A 16,799-nucleotide genomic window follows, 5' to 3' on the forward strand; every position below is an offset into this window, starting at 1 on the left:
TATGGACTGCAGCATGCTAGGCTTCCCTGGCCTTTACCATCTCCTAGAGTTTGTTCAAACTCAGGTCCTTTGAGTCAGTGAAGGCATCCAACCATCTCATCCCTGATACTTCGTGTGAACCAGACTTGTCTCCTGCTTAAGACCTTTTCATGGCTTCCCCATGGGAAAAGTTACCACTGTCGTCTCCGAGACCAGGCCTGCTTCCCTTATCTCCGGAGCTGCCCGCCTTGTACTCTTCTCTCTAGTCATGCCATTCCCTCGCACTTCAGCCTGCTCCCTGACACTTTGCCTTCAATTCCTGCTTTTTCTCTGGCTTAGATTTATGCTACTCAAACTGTGGTTCTGGGGACCAGAAGCATCGTATCACCTGGGAGCTTGTTAGAAAAACAGAATTCCAGCCCCACCCCTGGATCCTAAATGATCAGGATGTGCAGTGATTGTTTGGGAAGCACAGACCTAGAACTGGAGGAGTGCCTGGCAACCCACTCCAGTATTCTTACATGGAGAATCCCATGGACAGAGGAGCCTGGTGGGCTACAGTCCATGGGGTTGCACAGAGTTGGACACGACTGAAGCAACTTAGCCTGCACGCGTGACCTAGAATGTTCTTGTCTTGTCATGTTTTTCACCTTGACAACTCTCACGTATTCTTCAAAACTTACCTTTGGAGAGCTGAGGTCAGTTTTCAAGGTCCCTCTAGGTGGGAGGTCCCCAAGCATACAAGTTTTATATGTAGCATATAAGCTTTGCCCTTTAGGGAGGGGGGTGTCTGTGAGGTTCTCCTCTTCCTAAGTACAGTGCTGTGTAAGGCAGCTTTTCTTCAGAGACATCAAACAAAACAGTATATTGCAGCAGACTGACTGCAGGCGCAGATATGTCAATCCAGCTGCCTCTGTTAAGCCAGACATTAAAGGGAGTTGCAATTATGTGAAATGAGGCCATTCTTCACACTGAAACTTTTTTTTTGTTTTGGAAAATAGTTATTTTTCAACATATGTTATTTATGCTAACATGTAATAGGCTTATTGTTATTTTAATGAACTGATCAATTTAACATTACTTTATGACATTAACAAATGCATTTATTTATTTTATATTATATGTAATCTTGTATTGTTGACACGTATTAACATTTAGTATTTATTGAATCAAGGAGATATTTCTGTTTTAATTTCCCTTATAGTTAATGTTGGGCTTCCCAAGTGGCTCAGTGGTAAAGAATCTGCCTGCCAATGCAGGAGATGAAAGAGACGTGGGTTCTATCCCTGAGTTGGGAAGATCCCCTGGAGAAGGAAATGGCTACCTGGCAACCGGTATTCTTGCCTAGCCCACTTGTCGAGTTCTCTCATTAGATCATAAGCTCCTTGAGGACTGACTATGACCTATTCATCTCTCTATTTATTGAGACTAAAGAAACATGTAGCATCCTCCCAGAATCCTTTGGGGACTAAGGAGTATGTTTATAGAGAGAGCCCTGGACAGCCTATGGCTGGGAACCGGCTTCAGGAGTGATGATTTGTGTGTGATGCTCTAACCCTCTGTTGCTAAAGTAAGTGACACATGGACATCACCACCAGCCCCAGGGGTATTCCGCTGCATGTTTCAGCTGCCTGGAGTCCCATCTCCCGCGGGAGGTAGGGGAGTTCCATGAGCAGCACTGCCCATCTGTGCCTGGCATCATCACACCAGCAGTCATCTTCTCCTGTGTCCCTGGTTCTCTGACCTCTAAAGGTACAGTGAGAGGACTAGGACTACAGAAACATAGATGGTGCCACAAGAGACTTGTTTGGCCATGTATGCTGGGAACTGACTTTTGCCAACTCCAGTGTGAGAGGAGGAAGAAGCCCATGGGAATAGAATCCCACATCATACTAAATTCTACCACTATTAGGGACAAAAAAAGCCACATACCACATCTGCAAGCTTCATGAGTCCCTGCCTCCTATCCTTTAAAAATTTTTTTTAAATTTTGTATTGGAGTGTAGTCGATTAACAATATTGTGATAGTTTCAGGTGGACAGCAAAGGGACTCAGCCATACATATATTACACATACATTCTCCCCGCCAACTCCTCTCCCGTCTAGGCTGCCACATAAGCAGAGTTCCCCGTGCTATATACTAGGTCCTTGTTGGCTATCTATTTTAAATATAGCAGTGTGTAGATGTCCATCTCAAACTCCTTAACTATCCCTTTCCCCTATCCTTCCCCCACCACAGCAACCGTAAGTTCATTCTCTAAGTCTGTGAGTCTGTTTCTGTTTTGCAAGTAAGTCATTTGTATTTCTTTTTAGATTCTGCATAGAATGTATGTCATTTGTTATTTCTCCTCCTTTGTCTGGCTTACTTCACTCAGCATGACAATCTCTAGATCCATCCATGTTGTTGCAGATGACTTTATTTCATTCTTTTTAACCCTGCTTCCTGCCCCTGTGAATGCCACAAGCCCCTTGCATGGAAGCCATGATGCAGTCGTATCCTCTTCCTGTTGGAATCCAGCAACAGAATTCTGTCAGTGGCTGGGCACAGGGTGGAACAAAGGCTTAGGTGATGCTGCTCTGATCCTGCTGAGAGGTACTTGTCTAGTATTTCTAGCCAACCCACATGTTTTGACCCCTCATTTTATCAGTGAAAATTTATTTTCCTTATCCTAATTACAAACTCTTTAGAGCTGGTTGGAGATAACAGTAGTTGAACTCTACAACAGACCTCTGGTTTATGAACTGTGAGAGTCTGTCAAATGGTAACTAATGAAGTGTGGGTTCCTGATGAGGGTACTTCAGATGTTAATGGACATCTCCTAGGGTGAAGAATAAAGCGCGCGTGCACACAAACACACACACATACACATACACACACCCCTGTCTCACACTGTTTATGCTGAAGTATCTTCAAGTAAATCACAGGCAGTATAACAATATCATTAAGTTCAAATACACACAGTGCAGTGAAAACTAAATATGGTAGAGTCACACTTATCTGAAATTCAGCTATGCCATCATTTCATTTAATTGGAATAAAGCCAAGAACCTGTGAATAAACAGAGAGCATCGTCACAGTAGATGCTCAGTACCAGATTCACCGTATTTCATGGAATCCTCTAACCTCCAAAATACATGTTCCCCACTTTGCCTCCATAGAAAGAGATCTTTGAATAAACATCACACTCCTAGTAATTCTGCATGTTCAGTCTCAGCCCCAGTTACCCTCTTCGGCCCTCACTCAGCTTGGGTGTTCTCCATCTGCATGCAAATTCAAGTTCAGCTCTCTAGGCTTTTTGGACCCTTTGCAGATTAAGAGGAGCAAGTTAGAAGGAGACAGGGAAGCTGCTGCAGGTGGAAAAACTGACAAACGGAAGTGGCAGCTTTTCAGTACCTGCAAATAGAGGCGGAATCAGCAAAATTTCATAAGTAAATATAAGAACTCAGTTCTTATAATGACTGAGTCATATAATAAGTCAGTTACTTGAAGCCAAGAGCTCTTCATACCTTAACAGACCCTGTGGGCAAAACAGAGTCTAAGGCTCACGCTCATTGTATCAGACACCCGTTAGGCAACATTACAGACATCTGAACGTCCTCCATCCTGAGGCTGAGGCCCCTGATTCTTGACAGTTCTCTGCGCTCCAGCTGGTTTCCGGCAGGTTCATCCCGACAGCGCTATCCTTATGCCTGAGCCTCCTGCACTGGGGCATCTCTATTGGTGCTGGAGCCTGTGACACCTCTCAGCACCCATGTTTACAATCCAGAAGTTTCTGTGTGGTGGTAGTGGGGATGTGGGCAATGTAGGTGGGCTGGTAGATGCACTCTTTCCCCCTCTTCCTCCCAGAGGGATTGTTCCAAGTCTCCGTCACCCATTTGGCCTCTTGGAAGATGGAGCCACCAGGTTGAGGGATCAAGCAGTGGCCAGCTCAGGTCAGGCCCCTGACTTTCCCTGCTGCCCACATTCTGTCTCCCTGGGACTGAGCCCTCTTTATAGAATAATTCATAGAAGCTTTGGCTTAAGACTTGCCTTTCCAGGACTGAGCCCTCTTTATAGAGTAATTCATAGGAGCTTTGGCTTAAGACTTGCCTTTTGAGAAACCCAGGCCAAAATACTCATCACCATCATGGAAGGTCAAGTTATTTCAAAATATTGATGGTAAAGAATCTGCCTGCAGTCAGGGAGACCTGGGTTCGATCCCTGGGTTGGGAAGATCCCCTGGTTAAGGGAACAGCTACCCACTCCAGTATTCTTGCCTGGAGAATTCCATGGACAGAGGAGCCTGGCGGGCTACAGTCCATGGGGTCGCAAAGAGTCAGACACGACTGAGCAACTTTCACTGATTAAGAAGAACCAAAAAATGGGCACTGATTTCCACATACTATTTATTTGGCACATAGAAATTCCCATTAAAATTTGTTTATTGTTTATTTTATTTATTTTTGGTTGCACTGGGTCTTAGTGGCTTTGCTCAAGCTTTCTCTAGTTGTGGCACATGGGGGTTACTCTTCATTGCAGTATTCTGGCTTCTCATTGAGGTGGCTTCTCTCATTTTGGAGCACGGGCTCTAGGGCTCAGGCTCAGCAGTCATGGTGCACAGGCTTAGGTGCTCCATGAGCTTAGGTGCTCCACGGGTTTGTCTGCTGCACAGCATATAGAATTTCCCCGGACCAGGGATCGAACCCATGTCCCCTGCATTGGAAGGTGGATTTTTAATCCACTGTGCCACCAGGGAAGTCCAAAAATACTCATCTTTAATGAGGTATAATTGACACAACATTATGTTAGTTTCAGGTGAACAGCAACATGCTTCGTTGTTTGTAAATACTACAGAATGATCACCACAGTAAGTCCAGTTAACATGCCTCACCATACATAGTTAAAAATCTTTATCTCATGATGAGAACTTTCAAGATCCATCCCGCTAGGTACTTTCGAGCATACAACACAGGTATGTAACACAGTTTTATTAACTATAGTCACCATGCACATTATAGACCCAGGACTTATTAATTATAACTGGAAATTTGTGCCTTTTGGCCCCTTTCATGTAGAAATTTCCATTTTGATTCAGATTCCATCTGATGGAATTCCATCTTATCCTTTGCCACAAACAATTTAAAAGAAAGTAGGGGTAATTAAACATTTATACCTTCAGCTAGCAAGAAAACTCAGCTGTCTAAAGTAGTTGTCTTCTTGAGTCTTGACAGCACAGTTGTACTGAGGGGTATTGGAAAATGCAGTCAGCAGAGTTGGGAGGAGATTTACCAGAATAGGCTTTCTTTCTTTTTTATATTTATTTACTTTTGGCTGCGTTGGGTCTTAGTTGTGGCTAGCGGGCTTGGTTACCCTGCAGCTTGTGGGATCTTAGTTCCTCAAACAGGAATCGAACTGGCGTCCCCTGCACTGGAAGGTGGTTTCTTAACCCCTGGACCACCAGGGAAGTCCCAGGATAGGCTTTCTGAAGGAGATCAAGCTTCAGCTGAGTTCTGAAGGCCTGGAGACCTTTGGAAGGATGATGCAGCTTGAATTTAGGAATGGAAACCATGGGCTAGAAAGCACACATTGTGCACAAGGTTGATACTTCTTCCACGAGAAATGGAAAAAAAAAATGTGTTTTGTCAGCCTGTTCATTTTTGCACACAACAAGGAAAATAGTCAGCCCACCTAAATCAATTCATCTGTAGCAGTTGATATTGATCATGCAAATAGCCAAAATTACTCCAGTGGCTTCTTTCTTGTGCAGAAACCAGCTGCTGGTGAGTAACTTATCATTGATAGAGTTTGGGAATCAATCTTGCTCCCTTGGATGGGGCAAGAGTATTGTACTCTTGTCACTTGGCTATTGTCCTTTCAGCACAAGATCCACATGTGAGCACACACACATACACACACACACAGAGTGCTATCTACTGTCACTGATTCTATAAAAATTTTTACTGTTAAATGGAGAAGGGAGGACAATCTCATATTTTAAAGGACCACTCTTAAAAAAATTTTAAATACATCAAAGGACCACTCTTTAAAATGAATTAAAGTTTTCTTACTTAAATCTTAGGCCAAATCCTAAAGGAAACATAGAAAGTAAGACTTAAATAACAACAGCATGATCAAAGTAAAAAGCAGTAACCTAACATACTGGACTTTCATTAGTTTGGGAATTGAATATCTCTTTGAGAATTTCATGAAAGCTGTGGACCTTGAACCCCAGAAAAATGGGAATACAAAAAAAAAGTTTGCATATAATTTCATGGGTCCCAGGTTAGAGAAAATGGTTATGTTTTCCCCTGTGATGCTCAGTTTATCTCAGATAGCAAGAGTCGAGGTGGAATGCAGTTTTAAGGGTGCAGTTTTAAGCGAGAAAGTAGACTTTGTTTTAAAGTTATTTTGTAAATAATTGTAATTGTTCACTTTAGTCATCGTATTCTGTTATCATCGGGAGTTAATCTGTCATTCTTATAATTTGTTGAGAACGATTGGTAACTAATCAGGAAGGGAGGGAGGAGAGTGCAGGGGAAGGAAGGACAGAGACAAAAAATCCTCAAGAGAGACGCAAATTGACATCATGTCTAATCAACTTATATTTCTAGAGACTAGAGAAACCTTAAATATCAAACAATTGAGGGTGAACTGACTTAATTTTTTTGGCCAAAAACAGGTGGATTCCTGTCACACAAGTCAACAGTTTAGCTACTTATTGGGCACCTGCTGTGTTAACCAGCATTTTGTGTTCAAGGAACTACAAATGATGTGAATTAGATCAAGACAAAGCCTAACCTCAAAGAATGTGTCCTGCGCTCATTATGATGGAATCAAAGCTTTGAAAAGGAAAAAAGTCCTTTTAACCTTCCTTCCATAGTCTTAGCGATCAATATGTCTGGGCATTTTTCTTCAAGCCCTTCATTGTTAATGAGGTAGGGATAATGCTCTTTTGTGTTAAAATTCTGCAGTGATGGTGTTTATCTTTTGAAACGCTGCTTAGTGAGCTCATGCAAGCTGTTTGTACAAAGACAAATTAAAATCAAGTAGATTGATGCAACTAGCCTCCACATTCAGACCTCAAAAGCAAATAAAGCTGAAGTTGGAGAGAAAATAAAAATGTCTTTTTTTCCCACACGTTGCAAGTTTCTGACAGAGATGCTTTCATGGAGAGGCTGGTTGCTATCTCTGGTTCCTCCATGGGAGGAATTATCCAGAATATGGGAATTATGCATCTAGGTAGTCCAGTTAAAGGTTTTCTTCTAAGGGAATGCTTATCGTGAAGTAGCACAGGGGAAGTGATGTCAAGACTAATTGACGGTCAAAAACACATCTGGAGTGATTAACACTTTCTGAGAATACTTCAAATGCAGCCATCATGAAACACCCTCACTTAAAGACACTGACGCATCCGAGAAGCAGGCTCCAGGGTACAGCGATGAAGCCTGTTTTCAACTTAATTCAGAAGTCTGGAAGATTTTCTGAAGCCCATCAGTGGGCTTCTGTCTTCAGATCTGCCTCCAAACAATCACATATTCCACCTCCTGGTGGTCGATAACAGAGGAGACAAAGGAAGAAGGAGGGAATGGTCCATTCATTTAACCAGCTGCCAGGGCAGATCATCTGTCCTCAAAATAAATGTTTATTGTAAGCACCCAGATGATTTTGCTTGGTCCCCTACAAGATGCGAAAATTGCAGGGAAGATGAATTTCTGGCTTGGCCGTAAGTGGAATCACAGAAGCAAACATGTTTAATCAAGATGCCAGTGACGGCTCATCCCTCATCATTACAATACATTTGAGGGCTGTAATTTCCCTCTCACCCGCTGTATTTGCGTCTTGTCACATTTCCTGAGCTGGCTCTGTTTGGAAGTCAGCAGGTCATTTCCCCTTCTTTCATGCTCTAATAGATTTCACTCTCAAGATCTCACACCCCGGCAGCACCGGACTGCTGTGCAAGGGTTAGTCAAGCAACAAGAAATGCTTGCAGACAGAGAACAGCAATTTCTTTTTCATCTGAAGAAAAATGAGAGTTTTAAGATGCTTATCACACCCAGATTTGAATATATATATACATGAAATCCCTGATTCTTTCTTCTCCATAGGAAAAACTTTTGGTCTCAAGGCCTTTAAAGTTTCAGTTCTTATTGTGATCCAGTTTATTGGAATAAGGATATTCTTCAAAGCATTGAAAGGTTAGGGCCTGTGTCAATATCTGGATCCTGTAATCAAAGCCTACTTGGACGGGGGTGCTGTGGCGTGATGGCATTTGATGTGTGAAAATGGACTGCACATGCGGGCTTGGTCACTTAAGTAGTGTCTGACTCTGCAACTCCATGGACTGTAGCCCACCAGGCTCCTCTGTCCATGGGATTCTCCAGGCAAGAATACTGGAGTGGGTTGCCATGCCCTCCTCTAGGAGATCTGCCCCACCCAGGGATTGAAACTGCACCTTTTAAAGTCTCCTGCATTGGCAGATGGGTTTTTTGTTGTTGTTGTTACCACTAATGCCACCTGGAAAGCCCAGTGGACTGCATATCTTGGACAAAATGCTGAAAACCATCTTCCCACTTTGATATTGGTGTCATGAGCAACTGTGAGATCGGAACTGAAAGGTTTCCAACATCTATTGTGGGTCTCCTCTTATAAGCTGTCACCTTAAAGCTCTAGGACACTCCTCCTGAGTTACCTGTAAGGTGAGCGTGAGTGCTTTGACTTTTGTGATTTTGGCTTGAACGTGTGGGTCTCTGGTTTCAGATCTGTAAAGGTGAGCTACTCTTCCTTGGGTCATTCTCAGATTCATACCGCCCCTTCTCTCTTTCTTCACCCCTTTCTTTTTCTTTCTCCCTTAATGATTTTAGGAGGCTTCTCCTATTTCCTTTCTGTTCCCATCTGAGTGTTCACAGAAAGACAGAGAGGAAGTCACTAACATTCCAAGAAAAGACCAAACCTGTTAGACTGGCTGTTAATCTTAAATGTTGCCAAAAATGTACCATATTTGGCAGCTCAGAGAATGACCTACAAGCTCATGCTCAGAAATCACTCATTAAACTGGAGGTAGGATTGGGCAGAAAAAAAGGAGAGACAACTTCAATGGAGGTAGGTTCCCTTTATTGAGGCAAGGAGAGGCAACAATCGGCCTAACGACCAGGCTGAGCGCGTGAGGGATCGGGGCGGCTTCATATTTAAAGGGAGGTTTGTGGAAGCGATAAGGGAAACGTTAGTCAGGCGGGACATTTTGGGTAATCTTTAGTTGAGATGGCATTTGTAGTTGAACAGAGGGTGGGAGGTTTTGGACAGGGGTTAAGTCCCAGGTAGATGCAACCGGTCTGGATCATCAGGGCGAGACTTAAAGTTCAGTTTTGTTTTCCCCGAAGTTAGATGATTTAGCAAGGGCCTTTGAGACCATCGTTTTCTTTTCTAGGCCCAAGGACTCCTCCATAGGAAGCCTCACAGTGAAACCTGTTGGTGAAAGCTGGGGGTTGGGTCTCAGGGAACACAAATGTCTTTCATCGAGTTGTTGACTTCATGTACACAATCCTGTGTTGGCACCAGTCCAAGAGATGAACATCTAGTGAGGAACCCGAAAGCAGGCTGAACATTTATTGTGCAGTTTGTGGATTTTTTGGAAAACCCTGGCCTCTTATCTGTCATACTCTGAACAGCCCTGCTGAAGTCACATAAGTGTTTTTATTTTTTCTGAGCTGAGGACTCATCATTGAGTAACCGTTCATGTAATCATTCCACACATATTTAGGAGTGCCTGCTTTGTGCAGGGCTCTGTGCTAGACTCTGGAGAGTCTGACTTTATGCCTCATTCCACAGACCCAGCAGTCTATCCTTGTGGCAAGACAGGTTTCCCCGAAGTTGCCTCTGAGATGGATGTGACATTGTAGAAAGTTTCCTGGGGAGGGTTGTTGGGGTCAACACCTGCAGAAGAAGGGACAGAAACAGGATTAAGGAAGGGAAGAAACTGGGCCTTGACTGGTCTCAGTGGAGGCTTCAGCCAGCCCTACAGGGGGTTTATTCTCCAGAGTCACGGTGAGCTGGGGTGGTGATACTCGACCTGGGTAATGGACTTCTGCCCTTTTAGGTCAGTCACTGGATGGAGTTGTTGGGAAAAGGTGTGACTTAGGGCAAGATGACTCCACTGGGCAGAGACAGCATTGCCATCGCCTGGAAGATGAAGCCCTCTGATCCTAAGAGGAATCTGGATGCCTCACCATAGTGCCCACTACATTATGCTAAGGCTTTTGGCTACTCCACAGAAGCTCTTGACTCGCCTGGCTTGTTGCAGAGTAATACCTCAGGGATAAAAGCCCCTCTAGGGTTGGTTAGTTTGGTGGCTCAACAGCATATTCAAGAGCCTTTCCATCTTTCTGCTCTGGCAGCCTAAGAGGTCTCTTTTTTGTCTGAGCCTTCTTCCTGTCACTGTTGCAAGGGTTGTGGCAGTGGAGCAGGTCCAGGAGACACTATGAAAAAAAGAGACTCCATCTTTCCCTCTGAGCCCTTTCTGTTAGCAAGGAAAATGTTCCTTCATCACTCTCTTTTTTTTATTGAGGTAAAATATACACAACATACTATTTATTATTTTAACCATTCATAAGTGTATAATTCTGTAGCCTTAAGTATATTCACAGTGTTGTATGTGGGCTTCCCAGATGGCGCTAGTGGTAAAGAATCCTCCTGCCAATGCAGGAGACCCAGGTTCGATCCCTGGATCTGGAAGATCCCCTGGAGAAGGGCATGGCAACCCACTCCAGTAGAATCCCTATGCCTATAGAATCCCCATGGACAGAGGAGCCTGGTGGGCTACAGTCCATGGAGTCACAAAGTGTCAGACGTGACTGAAGTGACTTAGCACATAGCACAGTGTTGTATACCTATCCTCACCTCTATACTGAAACCTTTTTCATCCCTTTAAAACAAAAACCCCTCTACCTGTGAAGCAGTAGTTATTGCTTTTCCTTTCCTCTTCCTTCCCAATTCCTAGTGACCTCTATTCTACTTTCTCCCTCTATGAATTTACCTTTTCTAGGTTCCTTGTGTAAGTGGGATCATAACCATATGTGTCCTTCTGTGCCTGGTCTCTTTGATGTGTTCAAGTTTCATCCATGCTGTGACTTGTATCGAAAGTTTGTTCCTTTTTATGGCTGAATAGTATTCCATAGTCTGGATGGACAACATTTTGTTTATCCATTCGTCTACCAATGGACACTTGGGTTGTTTCCACCTTTTGGCTATTGTTAATAATGTTTCTATGAACATTGGTGCTCAAATGCCTGTTCAGTTACCTTCTTTCCAACCTTCTGAATAGATACATATATGTGGAATGGCTGGGTCATATGATAATTTTATATTTAACCTTTTGAGAAACTTCTATTTTTTGCAGCAGCAGCCTCACCACTTTCCATTCCCATCCGTGATGCACGAGGGTTCCAGTTTCCCTACGTCGTCATTAACGCTTGTTATTTCCCTTTCAAAAGTCATAGCCATCCTTTCTCTCTGAGCAGTACAATAACCTGGGGTGGCCTGCCTGGTCCAAGGGGGCTATAGAAATCCCCCGAGAGGGAAGAACAGTGAGACTGGAGCTGAAGCCAGTGGGCTGCAGTCAAACCAGAGACGGTGGATTCCACAGGGTGGGGGCAAAGCAAGGGAGTCATGGCAAGGGCCCCTCTGCACCACGGCACAGCACCCTCTTTGACAGAGTGTGTCCATCCGGAGTGCATGGCGAGGAGTAAATGAGAGAAAGCCTAGCATCCAGCACAGAGTTAGCAGCCAATAGGTGATTTCTGTCCTCTTTCCAGGAGCAAAATGAGAGTCCCAGACAGTGGCTCAGAACAGGACTAGGGGGACTTCCCTGGCGATCCAGTGGCTTAAGAACCCGCCTTGCAATGCAGGGAACATAGGTTTGATCCCTAGTTGGGGGACGAAGATCCCACATGCCATGGGGCAACTAAGCCCTGATGCCGGGAAAGGAAGGAAGGAAGCAACTGCATTTTAAAAAAGAACAGGACTTGGAGAGGCTCCTTTCAGAGGTACTGGATTGTAACCCAGAGTGGAGGGATAGAAGGAACCTCCTGAGTTGCAGGATGCCCTGCGGACAACATTCAGCTGCTTCCTGTCCTCCCCAGAGGTGCCCAAGATGAGCCGCCACTGCAGACTATCGTCTCTGGGCTTCCTGTCAGCCCCTGCCTCCTCACACACCCCCACAAGCTCCCAGGACCCTTGGCCATGACCTGCGTGCTTCTCGCAGATCCCCTCTTGGGTGGATGCTCCCACCCCAGCTGCTGTCCTTTCTGGGGAGTTGCCCTGGTGCACAGGTTCACCCAGCCCAGGAGGCACCCTGAGGCCAGGGGCTGGATGATGCAGCAGTACCTTTCCATCCGGGAAAAGAACTCTAAAAGAGTCACCTGGGTCCACGGGATCTGCCAAGACTCACTGTGCATGAGCTTCTCCCCAGGCCCATCCTGCCTTCCTCGCTTCAAGCATCTCCCCAAAAGCCTTCTGCATTGGAATCTGGGAGCCCAGACTCAGACCAGTAATCTCTTCTTCACTCTGTGTTGTCTTTGCCCCTCCAGCTACAGTCACTCATCTGACCTCCCAGGCACCCTCTTTCCACTAAAATGCAGTCATATCTTATGCCGAAATGGTTAATGTGGGTGCATGATAAGTCTCTTCAGTCACCTCCAACTCTGCAACCCTATGGACTACAGCCCGCCAGGCTCTTCTGTCCATGGGATTCTCTAGGCAAGAATACTAGAGCGGGCTGCTGTGCCCTCTTCCAGGGGATCTTCTTGACCTAGGGATTGAACCCCTCTCTCTTATGTCTACCTGCATTGGCAGGTGGGTTCTTTACCACTAGCACCACCTGGGAAGCCTGATGGATTAATATGTTGCCCAATAAAAACAGTGATAATTATGTGGGAACTGACCCTTGCGTGCAGCTAACAATCTGCAAAACCTAAATGAGTTTATTTGCAAAGCAGAATAGCCTGATAGTCTCTGAAGTGGTTCTGCCTGGATTTGAACCCTGGTCCTACTACTTATTAGCCTTGTGACCTTGACTCAACTATATAACCTTTAAAATGCTCAATTTTCCCATCTGTAAAATGAGGATACTACTGGTCCCCTCCTCCTAAATTTTTGTTAGAATTAAATGAGCCCATACATGGATGGGTCTCAGAATAGCCAAGATACATAGTAAGCACATAGTATCCATTAGGTATTAGTGTTTTTCAAATTGCAGTGTAATTGCTTTACAATGGTGTGTTGGTTTCTGCTGTACAGCTAAGTGAATCAGCTATATGTATACATATGTATATCCCCTCCCTCCTGAACCTCCCTCCCATCTCACTCCCATCCCATGCCTCTAGGTCATCACAGAGCCCCGAGCTGAGCTCCCCATGCTGGCGTTAGTATTTACTCCTAACAAGAACCCCATGTGGTATTATAATTCCTGCCTGTGTTGGATACCTCTTGTATTCACCTCATACTCCCAAACCCACCTTTTCACTCCAGCTGTTCCTGCAGCTACCTGCGGCCCAAGTGCAACTCACCAGCAACGTGCCCAGTCATACTGCCTACTTCCTGTCCTGGCTTCTCTGCCACCCCCACCTGAGATGCCCGTGACTATACTCAGCCATCCTGATCCAAGCAAACCTGAAAGTGTGAGAGAGCTGACATCCCACGTGGACCCCTTAACCAAGGAGGAACTGGAGCCAACGGGATAATAGTCCCCTTTTCATTCCTGGAGAGAAGAATTCTGAGCTATAATGTGTCCCATGGAAGTCCCGCAGCGGTGGGCACCCACAGCTTGACTCTTCCCTCCTTTCATTTCTCTCTTCCCAGCTGCCCACTCCTGTTACTAGAGGTCACTTCCCCAAAGGAGCTACCCACATACAAGCTCTTGCCTCATGCTCTGTTTGGGGAACCATCTCACTGTGCACACAAACAGTGAAAGAACAAAGAGAGGCTTGTTTTCCGTGAAGAATCAGACCTGGACTCAAGTCAGATTTCTTCCACCTCCCACATCTCATTTCCTCAAGCTGTGCCCTGTCCCAGTTCATACATGCGCCTTTTAACGGAGGCCTCCCACGAGCTGGGTCAGCTGAAGGAAAGCCGAGGAGAAAACAGCTATGAACAGGCAGCTTTGTTTTGTTTTGTTGTTTTGGAGTGGGGTGGGGGTTGGTTTATTTTTTAGCCAAACTGCACGGCATGTGGGATCTTAGATCCCTGACCAAGGATCGAACCTGTGGCCCCTGCAGTGGAAGCGTGGAGTCTTAACCACTGGACCTCCAGGGAAGTTCTGGAACAGGCAGCTTTGGACATTTTCATTTCGCAGCCCCTTCGTGTTCCTACTAAGAACCTGTCTCACATAGCCAAAGGTTTCACATGATCGGAGCAGGGACTCTTGTTAAATTTGTCTTGGTACGACTAGCCCTCGGGGCCTGGTATACAGGAGGTGCTCAGGAAACATTTGCTGGGTACACAAGTCCAGTAATCAAACTATTGATGGTTTACTTTAATCTTTGCTTGATTAGTGGCCATGCTTGTTCCTATACTTGTTTATTTTTATGCTGGTTTGGAACGTAATTGCGGATGGACAGAGGACATTTAAAGAAGGGTTATTTACCTTGTTCCCAAGCTACATTAAAACAGATTCACATGCCTGCAAGGTATTCAAAGAATATTGGATATTTCTTGAAATTATGGTAAAAAAAAAAAAAAACTGTCGGGTTGACTGACTGATGAAAGAAATAGAAGCCATCAAACTGTGGCTTGTAGGACGCACGTAGCTCTGAAATGCATGGGTTTCACCCGTATCGACTGTTTAATACTTGAAATTCTGAAGTTTGCAGCGGGTCCTACCACTTCCTGTAACTTCTGCCTGCCTAATTCTCAAGTTGGTGTTACCTGCCTAGCCCTGGTAGGTGGATGAGTTTGTGACGCCCGTACAGAGACACACAACAGGGTCCAAGAGCTGATGGGGCTGACCGGCATCATTCCTGACTCCCCCAGCAGCTTGCTCACCACCCCCACCATCAACAGGTGCCCCATGCCATTGTGACCTCCTCCTCTTCGCAGGTACTACAAGATCACCGTGGTGCTCATGTGCTTCGTGGTCCCCACGCTGGTGCCCTGGTACATCTGGGGAGAGAGCCTGTGGAACTCCTACTTCCTGGCCTCCATCCTCCGCTACACCATCTCACTCAACGTCACCTGGCTGGTCAATAGCGTTGCCCACATGTACGGAAACCGGCCCTATGACAAGCACATCAGTCCTCGGCAGAACCCACTTGTCACCCTGGGTGCCATCGGTGAGTGTCGGATGGGAACCACTGGGGACAGTGGGTGTTCAGACCTTCTTGGCTTCTCGGGGGTTTTGCGGGACACGTCAAGGGAGGCAAGGGAGTGGATTGGACTGGGGCAAGGGAGTGGATTGGACTGGATTGGACTGGAATGGACTTGGGCTTTGGTGTTAGAATCCTGGCTCTTGGACAAGCCTCTTACTCTCTAGTTTACAGCTTTCTTATTTGTGAAATGGAAACAGGAATACCTGCTTCATAAGGGTGTTACGGGTTCGATCCCTGGGTTGGGAAGATCCCCTGGAGAAGGAAATGGCAATGCACTCCAGTATTCTTGCCTGGAGAATCCCCCTGGACAGGGGAGCCTGGGGGGCTACAGTCCATGGGGTTGCAAAGAGTTGGACACGACTGAGCAACTCACACTTCACTTTCAAGGGTGTTAACAAGAATTAAATAAGACACTATATATCATCTGCTTAGTATGGTGCCTGGCACATAGTAGATAATCAGTAATTAGCAGCTATTTATTTTTACGATGGCTGTTTCCCTAAAGGAGGAGTAGCAGTTGATGTCGCTCTCAAACTGCCTGACCGCTCTTAGCCTCAGCTGTCCAACATTTGGCTGACCATTTAAAAAAGGCCCTCAAACAGAGGGATGGAGAGAAATGGGACCTTGACAATCTCGTGGGACCGCAGAATGGTTAAGAGTCAGTCGGACAGACTTAGTTGAGGCTTGGTTCCTCTGCTCAATCTCTGGGCAAGTTATCTGGCTCCTCCCCATCTTGTGTTCTTACCTGTAAAGTGGGGATAAGAGTAGCGTTGACCTTTGCCTGGGGTCACTGGAGGGTTAGATGAGTTAATACCTAGTGTTTGCAGCAGTGCTTAGCAGGAAACAAGCCTTCAAGGATGTTGTTTCCCTTACTAGCCTAATGGTAAATTAGTTGTCCCTTCTATGCACTTCCATCCTCATTTTAAAATAGGGTTAATCATAGCAGCTAGCTCAGTGATATGAGGATTATAAGCATTAATACCCTTTGAAGAATTCAGCCCTGTGGTTGGCACACAGTAAGTGATTAATAAACGTTACCAGGACTTCCCTGGTGGCTCAACTGGTAAAGAATCCGCCTGCAATGCAGGAGACCCCAGTTCGATTCCTGGATCAGGAAGATCCCCAGTATTTTTTGGCTTCCCTGGTGGCTTAGTTTGTAAGGAATCCGCCTGCAATGTGGGAGACCTGGGTTTGATCCCTGGGTTGGGAAGATCCTCTGGAAGAGGGCATGGCAACCCACTCCATTATTCTTGCCTGGAGAATCCCCATGGACAGAGGAGCCTGGTGGGCTGCAGTCCATGAGGTTGCAAAAAGTTGGACATGACTGAGTGACTAAACACAGCTGTGTCTTGATAGAAGCTACTCGGGCTTCTGTATAAACTGAGCTTGAGCTCGAGATCAAACCCAGGAAGGAAGTTTCCTGCTGTTAACAGTCTCTGCATCACTCTGCAATGAATTTCTACCATCATGGTGTAAGGGTCACC

The 16,799-nt window shown here is 45.5% G+C and overlaps 1 protein-coding gene across 1 annotated transcript in view; it reads left to right on the top strand.

Annotated features, from left to right (window-relative positions):
* SCD5 (stearoyl-CoA desaturase 5) overlaps window positions 1-16,799 on the top strand; it is a 169,480-nt gene that overhangs the window by 147,570 nt on the left and 5,111 nt on the right. Inside the window, exon 4 of the mRNA XM_081583375.1 lies at window positions 15,047-15,279. Within this exon, the coding sequence (XP_081439501.1) occupies window positions 15,047-15,279 (233 nt within the window). The remainder of the gene's footprint in view (window positions 1-15,046; window positions 15,280-16,799) is intronic.

The sequence above is a fragment of the Giraffa tippelskirchi genome, chromosome 1, assembly GCF_054371585.1.
Source record: "Giraffa tippelskirchi isolate mGirTip1 chromosome 1, T2T-mGirTip1v1.2.pri, whole genome shotgun sequence".
Lineage (NCBI taxonomy): Eukaryota > Metazoa > Chordata > Mammalia > Artiodactyla > Giraffidae > Giraffa > Giraffa tippelskirchi.